Source organism: Eublepharis macularius, chromosome 1 (genome assembly GCF_028583425.1).
Source record: "Eublepharis macularius isolate TG4126 chromosome 1, MPM_Emac_v1.0, whole genome shotgun sequence".
Classification (NCBI taxonomy): domain Eukaryota; kingdom Metazoa; phylum Chordata; class Lepidosauria; order Squamata; family Eublepharidae; genus Eublepharis; species Eublepharis macularius.
In genome coordinates this window covers 3,553,964-3,569,741 of record NC_072790.1, presented here as the reverse complement: position 1 = coordinate 3,569,741, position 15,778 = coordinate 3,553,964, and the positions used below count along the sequence as shown (strand labels likewise).

The 15,778-nt window shown below is 52.1% G+C and overlaps 1 protein-coding gene across 1 annotated transcript; it reads left to right on the top strand.

Moving 5' to 3' along the window:
* Positions 1-240: 240 nt before the first annotated feature.
* LOC129343586 (integrase/recombinase xerD homolog) lies at positions 241-1,140 on the top strand. The gene has a single exon (XM_054999882.1). It carries the CDS (start codon positions 241-243, stop codon positions 1,138-1,140), a length of 900 nt encoding a protein of 299 aa, XP_054855857.1.
* Positions 1,141-15,778: the final 14,638 nt, after the last annotated feature.

Here is a 15,778-nt window from a genome sequence, read left to right as displayed (position 1 = left end):
GGTCATCAATAAGCAGTCCTCTCGCTCTGAGCGGGTCATGCGGCTGGTTCGCCGTTTCGTCCTGGTTTGTCTGGCAGCTAACGTTACCTTCTCGGCCCGGCACGTAGCAGGTGTGGATAACGGCCTGGCAGACGCATTGTCTCGATTCCAGATGGAGAGGTTCTTCGCGCTGGCTCCAGAGGCTCAACGTACCCCCGACCCATTTCCGGAGGAGCTATGGCGGGCTGGAGAGACATCGTGATGCAGGGAGTACTCGGTTCTGTGGCCCCTACCACGCTCAAGTCCTACGCGGCAGCGGTTGAGCGTTTTTGGGGCTTCACGTGGGGGGCGGGGGCCGGGGCGTTGCGGCCCCCCTCTCAGGAGGAGGTGCTGCGATACCTGGCTCATCTGCGGGCCATGGGGCGGGCCCCCCGCTCCATGCGGCATGACTTGGCGGCCGTGTCCTTCTTCTGCAAAGCGCTAGGTTTCCCTGACCCATGCTGCGGTTTCATCCCTCGCAGGGCTATAGAGGGCTGGGCCAGGCTGGCCCCCCCCCTTCCAGACAGGAGGCGGCCCATTTCCCTATCCATCCTGCGCCGCATCTTAAGGGTGCTACCTGACCTTTGCTGGTCCTCCTTCGAGGTGCAGCTATTCCGCACCGCTTTTTCCTTGGCCTTCTTCGGGGCCCTCAGAGTGAGCGAGCTGGTGGCGGGTTCTCGGGCGGACACGAACGGCAGGGCACTGTCTTTCACAGACGTGGCCTGGTCCCCCCGGCAGGTGCTCATTACTATCCGCCATTCCAAAACAGACCAACGCGGGAAAGGGGCCGCCATTTGCCTACGGGCATCCCGGCAGGGGCCGGTGTGCCCAGTGCGGGCGGTGGGGGCCTACTTGCGTGTCCGTCCCTCCCGGCAGGGCCCTTTCCTCATTCACGGGGATCTCTCTCCCCTCACCCGCTATCAGTTCGCGTCCCTCCTGCGGGCCTGCCTGGGGTCGGCGGGGTTCCCCCCCTCCGAGTTCGGCACCCATTCCTTCCGCATTGGAGCCGCCACGGAGGCAGCCAACCTCGGGTTGCCGGACAAGGCCATCATGGCCGTGGGGCGCTGGCGGTCCCGGGCCTTTCGCTCTTACATCCGCCCGCAGTGGGCGACCGGGCACTGATGTGGTGGTTGTTCATTTGGTCTTTCCACAGGGCCAAGAAGGTCAGTTTGGATCTGCGGGCACAGCATCGTCCATTGGGCCGGGAAGTATGCGGCGTCATCGGGCTGGGGATGCCACCTGGGCTTGGAAGATCGCCTGCAGATCCACTGGATGGGAGTGCGGGGCATGCTGTGGGACTCCCTCCTCCCGATGCTGGTTCGCCAGGCCCGCCGGCTCGGCCCCCCCGATGCGTTCATCATTCAACTGGGGGAGAACGACTTGGGCAAACGCGAGGGGCCTGATCTTCAGCGAGCTATGTGCGCTGACCTGGATCGCCTGCAAGGACTTTTCCCTCGGGCGGCCTTGTTCTGGTCGGACTTACTCCAGAGGCGGGTCTGGCGCGGGGCACGGTGCCCCAAGAAAGTTGATGGCATCAGGCAGAGGGTCGCTCGGGCTATGCGGCGCCACGTTGAGGAAGCCGGCGGTCGTTTCATCGCGCACTGGGACATCTCTCACAGCATCGCCCCCCTTTTCGCCCCCGATGGCGTCCATCTGGCCAGTTGGGGGCAGGACATTTGGCTCCAGGATCTCCGGGATGGCTTGTTGGACTGGTGCCAGCAGTAGGAGTGTTGGCGGGAGCCACAGGTGGCTCTGGTGGCGGTGGGCATTGGGTCAGATCCCTTTTGGGGGGAGCCGGGGGCCTCCGCCCCAGGCTCCCCCTTAAGGAGATTCCCTTAAGGAATCTTGGGAGTGAGGCATGGGGATGCATGCCCAGCTCGGGGGCTGCCACGGCATCCTCACTCCCAGGTGGCAGGGGAATCACCCAGGGGTGTACACCCAGGTGATCTCCCCTTAAATGTCACTCCTTGGGGTCCCTCCCCCAGCCTGGGTCTGGGGGGGGTTGAGGCTCATCGGCTGTCAGGCGGGGCAGCCGATGCTTTTGGCGGATCTGACCCACATGCTGCGCCAATACTCCTTGTGTTCTGCTGTTAATAAAGTTGTGGCCATGTTTTACCCAAATCTTTGTGTGGTCTCGGTCTGTTGCGGGTTCCCCTGCTCCCTCCACTCGGCCTAGGCGGTAAGCAGGGGCGACCAGACTTACCTGGCGCCCGGTTGCCGCCGGCGGGCCGGGAGGGAGACGGGGAGCAGGCAACGGCTGGGCGCCGGCTCGCCCGGGACGCCCGGGCGGGCCGGCGCCCAATCGGATTCAAACCCGGGGCCGGCCAATCACAGCGGCCCTGGCCGGCCCTGGGGGGGGCGGGGATTGGCCGCGGACCTCGGGTCCGCGGTTTTCTCTCTGGTCCGGCAGCAGGGTATTTACCCGGCTGCCATCCCCGCCCACCTCACTTCTCCTCGGTCTGCGGTCTCCCACCCACCACTCCCTTTGCTTCAGGTTTTGCTTTTGTCACAACTTTGGGCGGTGGGCATTGGGTCAGATCCCTTTTGGGGGGAGCCGGGGGCCTCCGCCCCAGGCTCCCCCTTAAGGAGATTCCCTTAAGGAATCTTGGGAGTGAGGCATGGGGATGCATGCCCAGCTCGGGGGCTGCCACGGCATCCTCACTCCCAGGTGGCAGGGGAATCACCCAGGGGTGTACACCCAGGTGATCTCCCCTTAAATGTCACTCCTTGGGGTCCCTCCCCCAGCCTGGGTCTGGGGGGGGTTGAGGCTCATCGGCTGTCAGGCGGGGCAGCCGATGCTTTTGGCGGATCTGACCCACATGCTGCGCCAATACTCCTTGTGTTCTGCTGTTAATAAAGTTGTGGCCATGTTTTACCCAAATCTTTGTGTGGTCTCGGTCTGTTGCGGGTTCCCCTGCTCCCTCCACTCGGCCTAGGCGGTAACTGACAGACACAGAGAGACACAGACAGATATACAGAGACAGAAACACACAGACAGACGCAGACAGACACAGACAGACACAGACAGTCACAGACAGAAAGATACAGACAGACAGAAACAGACAGACACAGACAGATACGGACGGACACATTCAGACAGAGAGAGACACAGACAGAGAGACAGAGATGAACACAGACAGATACAGACAGACACAGACAGACAGACACAGAAAGAAACACACAGACAGATGCAGACAGACACAGACAGACAGACACAGACAGACATAGACAGACAGACACAAACAGACACAGTCACAGACAGACACTGACAGACAGACAAAGACAGACAGGCTGACAAGCAGAGTGACAGACACAGAAAGACAAAGACAGACACAGAGAGACAGACAGAGAAATACGGAGAGACACAGACAGACACAGACAGAAAGACAGACACACAGACAGACACAGATGGACACAGACAGACTGCCACAGACAGACAGACACAGACAGACACAGACAGACACAGACAGACAGAAAGACATAGACACAGACAGACACAGACAGACAGAGACTGACAGAGACAGACAGACATTCACAGACAGACACAGACAGACAGACAGAAAGACAGACACAGACAGACATTCACAGACAGACACAGTAAGACAGACATACAGACACAGACAGACAAAAACACAGACAGATTGACAGACAGACAAATACAGACTGACACAGACAGATACAGACAGACACAGACAGAAAGACAGACACACAGACATACACAGGCGTACACAGACAGACTGCCACAGACCGACAGACACAGACAGACACAGACAGACACAGACAGACAGATAGAAAGACACAGACACAGAGAGACACGGACAGAAACACAGAGTGACAGACACAGACAGACATTCACAGACAGACACAGACAGACAGACAGACAGTCACAGATAGACAGAATCAGACAGACACAGACAGACACAGACAGACACAGACAGACAGACAGAGACAGACACAGACGGACACAGACATACACAGACAGAGAAAGACAGATACAGACAGACAGAAACTGACTGACAAACACAGACGGACACAGACACAGACACAGAAAGACCCAGACAGAAAGACACAGAGACACACAGACAGACAGACAGACAGACAAAGACACACAGAAAAACACAGACAGACACAGACAGACAGAAAGACACAGACACAGACAGACACAGCCTGACAGAGTGACAGACACAGACAGACATTCACAGCCAGATACAGAAAGACAGACAGACACAGACAGACAGAATCAGACAGACACAGACAGACACAGTCAGACAGACAGAGACAGAAACAGATGGACAAAGACATACACAGACAGACTGAGAAAGATAGACACAGTAAGACAGACAGACGGACGGTCACAGACAGACACAGAAAAACACAAACTGATACAGAGAGACAGAGAGACAAATACAGACTGACACAGACAGACAGACACAGACAGACACAGACACACAGACAGACCGAAAGACACAGGCACAGACAGACACAGATAGAAACAGCATGACAGAGTGAAACACACAGACAGACATTCACAGACAGACACAGAGAGACAGACAGACAGACAGACAGACAGAAAGACACAGACAGATACAGACGGACACAGACAGACGGTCACAGACAGACAAAGTCAGACAGACAGACAGACAGACACAGACAGACAGAAACAGACAGACACAGACGGACACAGACAGACAGACAGCGACACAGACACAAAGAGAAACAGACAGACAGACAGAAAGACACAGAGACACAGAGACAAACACAGACGGACACAGAAAGACAGACACAGACAGACACTGATGGACACCGACACAGACAGACACAGACACAGACAGACACAGATGGACACAGACAGAGAAAGGCAGACACGTTCAGACACAGAGAGACACAGACAGAGAGACAGAGATGAACACAGTCAGACAGAAACGGACAGACACAGTCATACAGACCGACAGACAAAGATAGACAGAAAGAGACAGACACAGTCAGACACAGACAGAAACGTATAGACAGAGACAGACATAGACAGACAGGCAGAAAGACACAGAAAAACACAGTCAGACGCATACAGACAGACACAGAAAAACACAGTCAGACACAGACAGACAGACACAGACAGACACAGAAAGACACAGACAGACACAGACAGACAGACAAACAGAAGCAGATGGGCACAGACAGACTCAGACAGACACAGACAAACACAGACACAGACAGACACAGACAGACACAGTCAGACAGACAGACACCGTCAGACACAAATAGACAGAAACAGAAAAACAGACACAGACGGACACACACAGACGGTCACAGACAGACACACACAAAGAGACACAGACAGACACAGACAGGCAGACAAAAAGTCACAGACACAGGCGGTCACAGACAGACACAGCCTGACAGAGTGACAGACACAGACAGACAGACACAGAAAAACACAGTCTGTGTCTTTCTGTCTGTCTGTGTCTGTGTCTGTCCGTCTGTGTCTGTTTGGGTCTGTCCGTCTCTGTCTGTGTCTTTCTGTATCTATCTGTCTGTGTCTATCTGTGTCCGTTTCTGTTTGTCTGTCTCTGTCTGTGTCTTTCTGTATGTGTCTGTGTCTGTCCATCTGTGTCTGTTTGGGTCTGTCCGTCTATGTCTGTTTCTGTCTGTCTGTATGTCTGTCTGTGTCTATCTGTGTCTGTCTGTGTCTGTCTGTGCCTGTCTGTGTCTTTCTGTATCTGTGTCTGTCTATCTGTGTCTGTGTCTGACTGTTTCTGTCTGTATCTGTATGTTTGTGTCTATCTGTTTCCGTCTCTGTTTGTCTGTCTCTGTCTGTGTCTTTCTGTCTGTCTCTGTCTGTGTCTATCTTTGTCCATCTCTGCCTGTCTGTCTGTGTCTGTCTGCGTCTGTGTCTGTGTCTGTGTCTGTATCTGTGTCTGTGTCTGTGTCTGTGTCTCTGTCTGTGTCTGTCTGTGTCTGTCTGTGTCTGTCTGTGTCTGTCTGTCTGAGTCTGTCTGTGTCTGTCTGTCTGTGTCTGTCTGAGTCTGTCTGTGTCTGTCTGTGTCTGTGTCTTTCTGTGTTTGTCTGTGTCTGTCTGTCTGTATCTGTGTCTGTGTCTGTCGGTCTGTGTCTGTGTCTGACTGTGTCTGAATGTGTCTTTCTGTATCTGTCTGTCTGTGTCCTTCTCTGTTTGTCTGTCTCTGTCTGTGTCTTTCTGTCTGTGTCTGTGTCTGTGTCTGTCCGTCTGTTTCTGTTTCGGTCTGTCCGTCTCTGTCTGTGTCTGTCTGTATCTATCTGTCTGTGTCTATATGTGTCCATTTCTGTTTGTCTGTCTCTGTCTGTGTCTTTCTGTCTGTGCCTGTATCTGTCCATCTGTGTCTGTTTGGGTCTGTCCGTCTCTGTCTTTGTCTGTCTGTCTGTCTGTCTGTGTCTATCTGTGTCTGTCTGTGTCTGTCTGTGTCTGTCCGTGTCTGTCTGTGTCTGTCTGTGTCTGTCTATGTCTGTCTGTTTCTGCATATGTCTGTCTGTGTCTGTCTGTGTCTCCATATCTTTGTCTGTGTCTGTCTGTCTGTGTCTATCTGTGTCTGTCCGTGTCTGTGTTTATCTGTCTGTGTCTGACTGTATCTGTCTGTGTCTGTTTGTGTATGCATCTGACTGTGTCTGTATGTATCTGTCTGTGTCTGTCTGTGTCCGTCTCTGTCTGTCTATCACTGTCTGTGTCATTCTGTCTGTGTCTGTGTCTGTGTCTGTGTCTGTCCGTCTGTGTCTGTTTGGGTCTGTCTCTCTCTGTCTGTGTCTGTCTGTCTGTGTCTGTCTCTATTTCTGTTTATGTCTGTGTCGGTCTGTGTCCATCTCTGTCTGTCTGTCTGTGTCTGTCTGTGTCTGTCTGTGTCTGTGTCTGTCTGTGTCTGTGTCTGTGTCTTTGTCTTTCTGTCTGTGTCTGTCTGTGTCTGTTACCAGAACTGCTCTTTATTATAATGGGGAATTAGCTGCAGCAGTCTGTAACTTTAATATTAAGCGAGGATCATAACCTATGTATACGGAGGTCCCGATCCCAGACACTCTAGTTAAAAAGAGGCAGACAACAAATAAGTTCCAAACACGTGTATTGAGTGTAGCGTAAGCCTAGCTTGCACAATCATACAGAGAACACACAAGACCTAAGAAATACAGGGTATGAAATACAGAGACGTTCGCATTAGCTGGTTCCCAACGATGGTAAGGGAAATACTCACAATCCTGGAGCGAAGCAGAGACACGGCAGCGAGGGTGGCCCAATGCCAGCACTGGAACCACAGACGGACGGCAAGGAGGTCTGGATAGGGAATGGCCGAGGCACCGAGTGGTCTGGGAGACCAGCTTAAATACCCCAAAACGTACCCTGGGGCTGGGGCTGTACTTGGTGGTTCTCACAGTTTAAAACAAAGGGTCTAATGGGCTACTGAATGGCTTAGATGGGCCACTTTGGTAATCAGATTGTGATAAGTGACACCTCAGGAAGAGGGGACAAAAGAGGGAGGGGGAAATCCAAGTGGGCTGAAAGGATGTTCCAACGGACAGGGCTTGTCCTGATGTCATCAGCTTCTGGAATGCGGAGGTTTCTTTGAGATGCATTCTCTAAGTGCTTGGGATGGTCAGCACTTAGTTCTTCTCCGGGGCGGCTCCTAAGATATGCAGAGCGGGGCGAGGGGCTCTCGCTGCGGACGTGGTGTGCCCGCTTCGCCGAAATGGCTTCTCAAAGCAGTCTTCTTCCCAGGGTCTTCTGGCTGCCCGAGAACATGGATGCCGGCTGGGCATAGCTGAGGCTGGTTAGCAGGCTGCCCGGTAGCGAGGGCAAGCTCAGCGACCGGCTCGCGGGAGGCTCCAGGCGGGAACTGACCAGGGAGCGCCTAGCCAGGCTCGCTGGAGGTTTCCCCGGCAGGCGCCCGGCTGCTAGCAGCGGCTTGGGCCCATATGAGGCAGGCTTCCATGGAGGCAGGGGGAACAACACTTTAAAACACAGTCCAAAGCAGGGAACAGGCACGGTCCGTGGCAGATGGCAGTGCAGGCACGGGGCACACTTGTAACAGAGTCCAAACACACACTGGAGATCCAGATACAGGTTAGGGCAGGGTTGCCCAGAAAGAGAGTCCTTTGTGTAGTTATCCAAACATGGAGTCAGTAAACTACACAGTCTATTGTAGCAGCAAGGTAATTGACACGCAGGCAGGAAACTGACACGTGCATCAGAGCACACACGTGCAAAGCAGTCTTTGGTGCAGCAGTAAAACAGCAACGCAGGAAACTTTAACACAGTCCATGGCAGGCTTTAAAGCAGGGGAGGGGCCTACTTGGCAACAATTCCCCCCCTCGGAGACCCCGTGACGTCAGGCGCGCGGGTCTCCGAACTTGACTTCAAAGGCGAGGTGGTCGGCAATGTTCGGCGGTCGAGCTTCGAGCGAAGAAGGAGTGGGAAGGGGAGGGGGAGGAGGCGTCACTCAAAAATTTAGTTTGGAGAACCACCTAACCGAATAAGTGCAATTTAGATCAGCCAATGGGCTGCAGGTCTCTGGGTTCACACCAGGGGGTGTGCTAAGTGCTACAGTCAACATAGACAGCAATTCATAGGCAGCAATGAGCAATTCATGCATATAAATAGCAATAATTCATAATTGTGTACATTGATTAATTCATGGATGAAGGTAATTCATACGGAATTCATGATGGGTTAAAAGCATTAAAAACCAGGAGCAATTCATATACATGGATTAATTCATAGACATAAGATTAAAAGCAGGGGCAATTCATGGATACAATTCATGAATGCAGGATTAAAAGCAATTCATACAAGGTAAAAGTGAAATGTGCAAGCAAGGCATAGGTCAATTCATCGATACAATATTGGAGTAATTCATGGGTGGTTAAAATAATAAATATATATATATATATATATATATATGAGGTTAAAAGCAATCGATAGGATAGAACAATTCATAAGAGATTAAAACCAGTATATAAATAAAAGCAGCAATAATAAAAGCAAGTGCGTGGAAACAATTCATGAGGGGTAAGCGGCGGAAGGGCTCATGGGGAACAGAAAAATAAACTGCGATTAAAAACCAAATCAATACGGCTGGATTAAAATCAAATTCATAGACTAGAACTGCCTCGGCGGAGGGAGTTGGGTTAAGAAGGCACTTCAAAAGGTTAAAATCAAATTCATAGGGATAAAGTTCATGGGCGCACTTGCAGTGGATAGAGGGAGGGACTAGTTCGGGGCTAAATTCATGGGAGTAAAATTCATAAGAAGCACTGGCGAGAAATTCATAAGAAACGTAAAACAATAGAGCAGCAAAGATCACAGACGGCTCAGTCCGCAGTACAGTTGCTAGACTGGGTTGCATATTTACAAGAACAAGCAAGCTTAGTCCATGTGTTCCCCAAAACAGACTTCCACCCCCCCTTGCTGTCTGCGTCAATCCGCAGAGCAGGGTCGGTGGGCAGCAAGAAGGGCTTCGGGCACACAGTTCTAGTCCTCATGGAGGTGGCTGGCGGTCATCTGGAGACGGGCCGTGGGCTGGGGGGCAGGGAAATATGTCCCCCCCTAGTCCACAAGAGGGCCTCGGAGCGGTGTCCGGCAGCAAAGCGTCCATGGGGCCGGTGCAGAGTTCTTACACATAAATGCACAAGCATAGTTCGTAATCACACAAGCAACAAAATAAACAAGGGCTAAAGGAGGGCGCCAAGAACAACCCTTAAGGCAAGAGGAGGTCGGGATTGTAATGATCCAAACGGTAGGACAGTTGGAGTTGCTGGAGCTGTCGGCGGCTCCAACAGCCCAAATAAAGTAGTGAGGCACATAACAAAACTTGAAAGGCCAAAATAACAATGATCGGGTGCAGGGCCAAATTGTAAATTCCAGTGGCAGTGGGGCTCCAGCCAAAGAGGGTCTCCCACCACGAGTGCTCACCGGTGGTCTTGATTCGTTGGACCAGGTCCAGGATCTCCTTTCCGTTGTGGGACACCACCAAAGCAGTAGTGTCCCCGTCCCTCTGGATGCTCTGGAGGGTGCGGTGGAGCTGCGGGTGGGTCAGGAGCTCGTGGATTAATTCCAGACCGATGCCAAGGGAGACTGGCTTCACATACCGATAGATGGAGGGTGCCACCAGGATCTCTTCTTGGGTCCAGACCGGTACCGTGTAGGTGAAGTCGCAGGCTGCCACCGAAGACAGGTTGCAAAAACAGCGGTTGACTCCCGGGATCACGGGCTTCAGCTGGAACGAGTTCAGGACCACAAAGTCGCAGGCCGTTCGCACGCAGGCACATCCTTTCCCAATGTAGACCACAGCGGAGCTGTTCTCCCGGACGACCTCAAAAGAGCACTAGTTGAGGGCGTCGACTTGCGGGGCTACACAGGGGTGATGAGGTGCAAAGGCTTGGTCCTGGCAAATGAAGCCGGTCTGGTCTCGATGCTGGCACCCTTGGAGGCTGACGAGCTGCCATCCGGTCGGGGTGAAGCGGGCCCAATGGTCCGGGTGGAGGGCGTAGAGGACTTCGGTGTCGCTGACTTGGAGTCCCAGAGGCACAACTGGATACACATGGAATGACTCGTGCGCACTGGCCGTTAATAAAAATAATTTAAGCTCCTGGGTGGTCGGTGAGAATGAGGAATTTACGAGAGACCACCAGGATTCAAGCTCCAGTTCAGTGGGTGACAATTTGGGCATAATCAATCTTTTAATTTCCAGGGGCAAGTGCCCATCCGTGGCTTGCCGAATTAGCCCCATGGCCACAGCCTGGTTTAATTGTTGGGCTTGCATACATGCCATGGCTATTGACACGTTGCGTTCAAAAGACTGTGTCCCTTTGAGCAGCAGAGAAAAATCTCTTTCAATTTGACTCTCCCAGTTAACTAAAATGGAGCTGATCTCGTGTTGCCCATTTGAAATGGAATTTAGGGACTGCACCACCGGTTTACCTAAGTCGGAGATGCTACTCGTGACATGGGCAAACTTATTAGCGAGAGTCTCAATATTGACCGAATCCATGATTGCTAAGCCTCCGGCTGCAGGAGCCGTCCAGTCGGCAATGCTTCGTCTGGCACGCGAGAGAGAGGGGGAGGGATCGATCCACAGTTGTAGCCATGCATTCCAACCCTTGCTACCGGCCTCCAGATAGGGAGCGCACTGCGGCAGCCTCTGGGTTATATTTAGCTCAGCTAGGTCTATGCGGATCTCTTTCAAAGACATTTGCAGGCGGACTAGAACTCTCTCTCGAATGTCAGTTTTCAAAACATGGGAGCCCACTATATGCGTGCCGCCTTGGCTTAATTGTTCATTGCTAGCAATCAAAGGGTCAATTTGGATGGTGTGGGTCTCCTGGGTCCGGATCAGCAGGGAATAATTGCTTGGTTCATGAGTCAAATTTACAAAGAGCAGCCCAAGCCGGTGAAATTTCTCTACTAGGGGCTTAGTTTGGCATTCGGGCGTCTGCTGAACCAGTATCCAATCGGGTGGGCCATGTTTGGCTAGGTCTTCCTCCTTTACAATCCAGGTCAGGTTCTCCCAGCGTTCTATAGCAAAGGAGAGAGCTGCGCCTGAAGGGGGCGTGATAGTGACTGATGCAGATTCAGTGGTAGTAGTGCCTAGTAGGATGGTCATTCTAAAGGGGTCTCCTGCCTTCCATACTGCGGCCGACACTAAAATAACTTCACAGTATGGTCCGAAAGCCTCAGTGACAAATGGCGAGGTTTCGAAATTGGCAGGGGTGGTATATTTGTCTACCACCGGGACTGCGGTGGGGGCTGGCCTGATACGGGGAAGAAACATACAAGGAATCGGAGCGAGTGGTGACACTGTGTCAGTAGTTGAGTAGCACACTAATTCTTGGGACATGGTTTTTATTCCCACACATAAAATAACAAGCTCTGGGGGTCGGATCCACTGCTCTTCACAACTGCGGAAGTTAGTGCGATCCGTGGGGGTGGTCATATTAATCTGCTGCACAACTTTGCAGACCATCATTTCATTTTCTGCTAGGGTATTGATGCATCTCCAGTGGGGGTAGGGCATTAATTTAGACGGGCGTCCCTCTATTAGGGTGCCTGCCAGCACGAGCAAACACAGGGTAGCCAGGTGCCTCATCTCCTGGCCTTCTTTTTCCTTTTTGGCGAAAATATCCTGGGGAGACCTGCGGATATAAGTACAGGTTCCCTGAGTTTCTTGCGGCAAAATAAATGAAGTGAAGCAGGGAAAAAGGGATGGCGTTTTTCTGCCAGCACTGTATGTTAAGCGGGGTTCGAACGAGAAGTCCCGGAGCACTAAGCGAGCCTTCCAGCTTGTTGCTCTGGGGAACTCCTGTGCGGGGGCTTCTTCCTATAGCATGTATATTTCAGGGGGGACGTCTTTGCGTCGGGCAAGGGTCGGCTGTACGTCAGGCGGGATTATGCAAACTCGCCCCAGGGGTCCCTGGGTGCCTAGGCTATGTGGCCTTCAGGTGCCCCTTGCTTGGCGGCGGGCTACTTTTATTTTGCGGGCTGAGAGCTATCGGTCCGGCTCGGCCTGGCCTTGCCGTTTTAAAAGAAAAAACTAGAGAGCGGTATCCAGTAACTATAAGGGTTGCTGCAGACGGGGGCCCTCGCTTTCCTTCCTAAAAATGGGCTTTCGTCATATGTTTGCAGGACAACCAATTTTTGGAGGGACTCCCTCGGGAGGCCCCGTTTTCTGGTTAAAAAAAAAAAGATACATCGGGCAAAAAGAAGAAAAATACACTGAGCAAGAAGAAAAATGCACTGAGCAAAAAGAAAAACACACGGAGCAAGAAGCATACGGATCTGGGGTACTTTCAGGTTGCCCTCACTTGGAAGGCCTGGCAGGGCTTCATTATATCTTCAATATGTCTCCCCCCCTTCTTTTCCCTTATACGGTACGGGCAAGGGAAAAGATTACGTGGGGCGGGCGGCTGCTGGCGGAAAGGGCCGAAGTGGAGCCGAGGGCGCTCGGCGGCGTTTATCGAAAAGCGGCGGAGGCGGCTGAGATCTGCCGGCGCCACTGGGTCTGGGTTGTTCGGGGGTCATCTTGGCGCGGGGGATCCTGGCTATGTAAATGAGGCACGCTGCCCCTTGTGCGTAGCGAACGCACCTCAATAACACATTCCAGGGGTAACATATTTACAAAATACTGGCGGGTCTTTTACCTTTGCACTAAAGCGTACTGGATGGTGGCGCCGTATAGCAACTCACCATGATGAATATGAACATTAGTAAAAGAGGGATGTTGGGTTTCCTGGGGGTCCTTTTCCAGGGGAGGCACGGCCCTCAAAGCCAAAGCCGACCATCATGCGAAAGCGTGGGTTTGGCAGGTGAGACCCCGAATCTACGTAGATGCGGGATCTTCACCAGCACAGCGGGTGATATATTTTCGAATACAGGGATCACCTTTTTTGGTGGTTCCACTATGTTCGAAAGAATGTATTCATCTTTGGGCTAAAGCCTCTCCAAACACTTTCACACACAGCAAATCTCTTTTGCCTGTGCAATTTTTTTCCGAACATGCGGCTTACAATCCAATTAAGAATCACTCTCGGTGGTGGTCCTATTTGGCTTTGGTTGCCGTGTTTCTCCCTAGGGTCCCAACTGTGGGGCCCGCCTAACCAAGTTAAAGAATAGAACTGACAAGAAATAACAAAAACACTAAATGATTATATGAAGCCAAGTTGGTTTTTTACATGATTATAGGAAGCTACGTTGGCCTTTTACATCTAAATTCAAAAGGGAATTGGGCTTCAGGTTCACACACACATAAAGTTAAGACTGCACAACGAAAAGGGACGGGGGCTGCAGGGACTTGAACTCAAGTCTCCTTAAGGTGGCTTTTCCACTCCTGGTTCCAATCCCTTCCAAATTCTGACAGGGAACCAGTGATTACATTTATTTGGGCTTACTTCAGCCTGGGAGAGGACAAAAGGAAGAACTGGGAGGAGGTCAGAATCCTGGTCTGGCCAGTTTTTCCACTTCAATGAGGGGTGGGGGTGTAGCGCTGAGTGGGAACAGTTTGTTTCAGACGCTGCTAGCAACTGGGATTCTTTCTGGAGTTTGCTCACTTGCCTTATTACATTCCTGACTGCACTTACTACTGGAAGCTCTACCTTTTCATTAAGTTTTGGGCTTGAGCCTTTTAAAATGAGGAAACAGCTGCACACATGTCTCTGAATTAGCTCAAGCACTACTAAACCACACAGGCACAACATAAGGTTTTCTTCAGGGGTGTTAGTCAGGGAAGGCTGAGAGAAAGCTATTTGGTGTGAAGTTGCAAGCACTGGATTTTTAAAGCAATTTGAATCTTTTAAGGGAACTGCATTTTTACTTTTGTTTACCTGTTCTTCAGGATCATTGCAAGAGGGCACAGTCACGGTGGGCTGTGTATAGCTTGGCTGGGGGCAGTCTATGGGAGCCAAGACAATTTCCTGGGGAATGACTTTTAAACTCTGCACATGCTCAGAGGCTAAAGTGAATTCTGGCTTTTTGGGCATGGGGGCTGAGGCAGAAATTGGAGGCAAAGGTGACTGGCTACATGTTTCACTGCCTTTGGCGGGGCGGGGTGCTGATTCAATCACTGATTGTTCCTCTAAAGTCTTTAATCTGGCTTCCGTGAGTCTCTGGGATTCCAGGAGATTTTGCATCAGGGTTTTTAAAGTGGCAGTTTCATTATTCTGGTTCTCCAGCAAAGTCTGCATGCTAAGGAATTTATTGTGGAGCTGCTCTTTCTCTATTGTGCAAGCATTTAATTTTTCTTTTAATTCCTCATTCTCTTTATTAAGATCATTTATTTTTAAATTCTGTTCCCTGTTTACACTTATGAGTTCGTGGATTTTATTTTGCAGCTCTGCCAGGTTTCTTTCAGAGGTGTCTGGCAAAGTTGGTGCTGGGTTCTGGGTGCGAATCACCCTTTGGAATCTTTCCTTCTCTCTTTTAAGTTCCAAGCTATTTTTAGTTCCCGGAGGTCGAAGGCTAGCCTCAACCTTTGGTTTTCTCCCACGGGCAGTTAAGTGGGGAGAAGCATGTGTGACCCCCGGGCATCCCTATTGGAAAAAGGGGTTCCCAGCTGGTGGCGGTTCTCCTATGTCAGAGGGCTCCTCATGGTCCTTTGGCTGCGGTCTCCAGGAGTCAGCCTGACTTGGGGGAGGGTAGACCTGGTGATTGTAGGGGTGAGGTGCCCGAGGGGGCGGGGGCGCCGAGGGCAGCGCAGGTCTACAGGGCTCAGAGGGTCCCTGTGGGGAGGAAGGGTAGCGACTGGGGGTGGGCGCAAAGGTTACTCCTGGATGAGAGTCCCTTTGGCTGCGGCCCCGAGTGAAGCTACCGCTTTTCCCACGCAAGATGCCACCTCTAGGCTCCGAGTACGAGCTATGCCCTTGGGGGCGATATTGGGAGTGGGGACCATGGTTGGCATACGTGACTGTGTTGATGGGCTCACTCTCTTTCCTATGGGAGGCTGGGGACCTCACATGGTGGATGGCGCCGGTCTCTCGCAACAGGCCAGCAATGCTCCTGATGCGAGCTTCCAGGTCTCCCCATGAGATGCTCCCGGGCTCTACTCCTGCCAGGGCCAGGCGAGTGGTGCTATTGAGACCATCGATGACTGCCCTCCTGAATTCTAAGTCATCGAAGTCCGGCATGTCGCTCAAATCTAAATCTACCTCGTCTGCTAGTTCGGCTAGGAGCTGTTTCCTGGCTAAATATGCCTCTGGGTCCTCTCCGGGTTTTTGAGATTCTGCTATGTATAAGGCCTTCAAGCTCTTGGTAGGC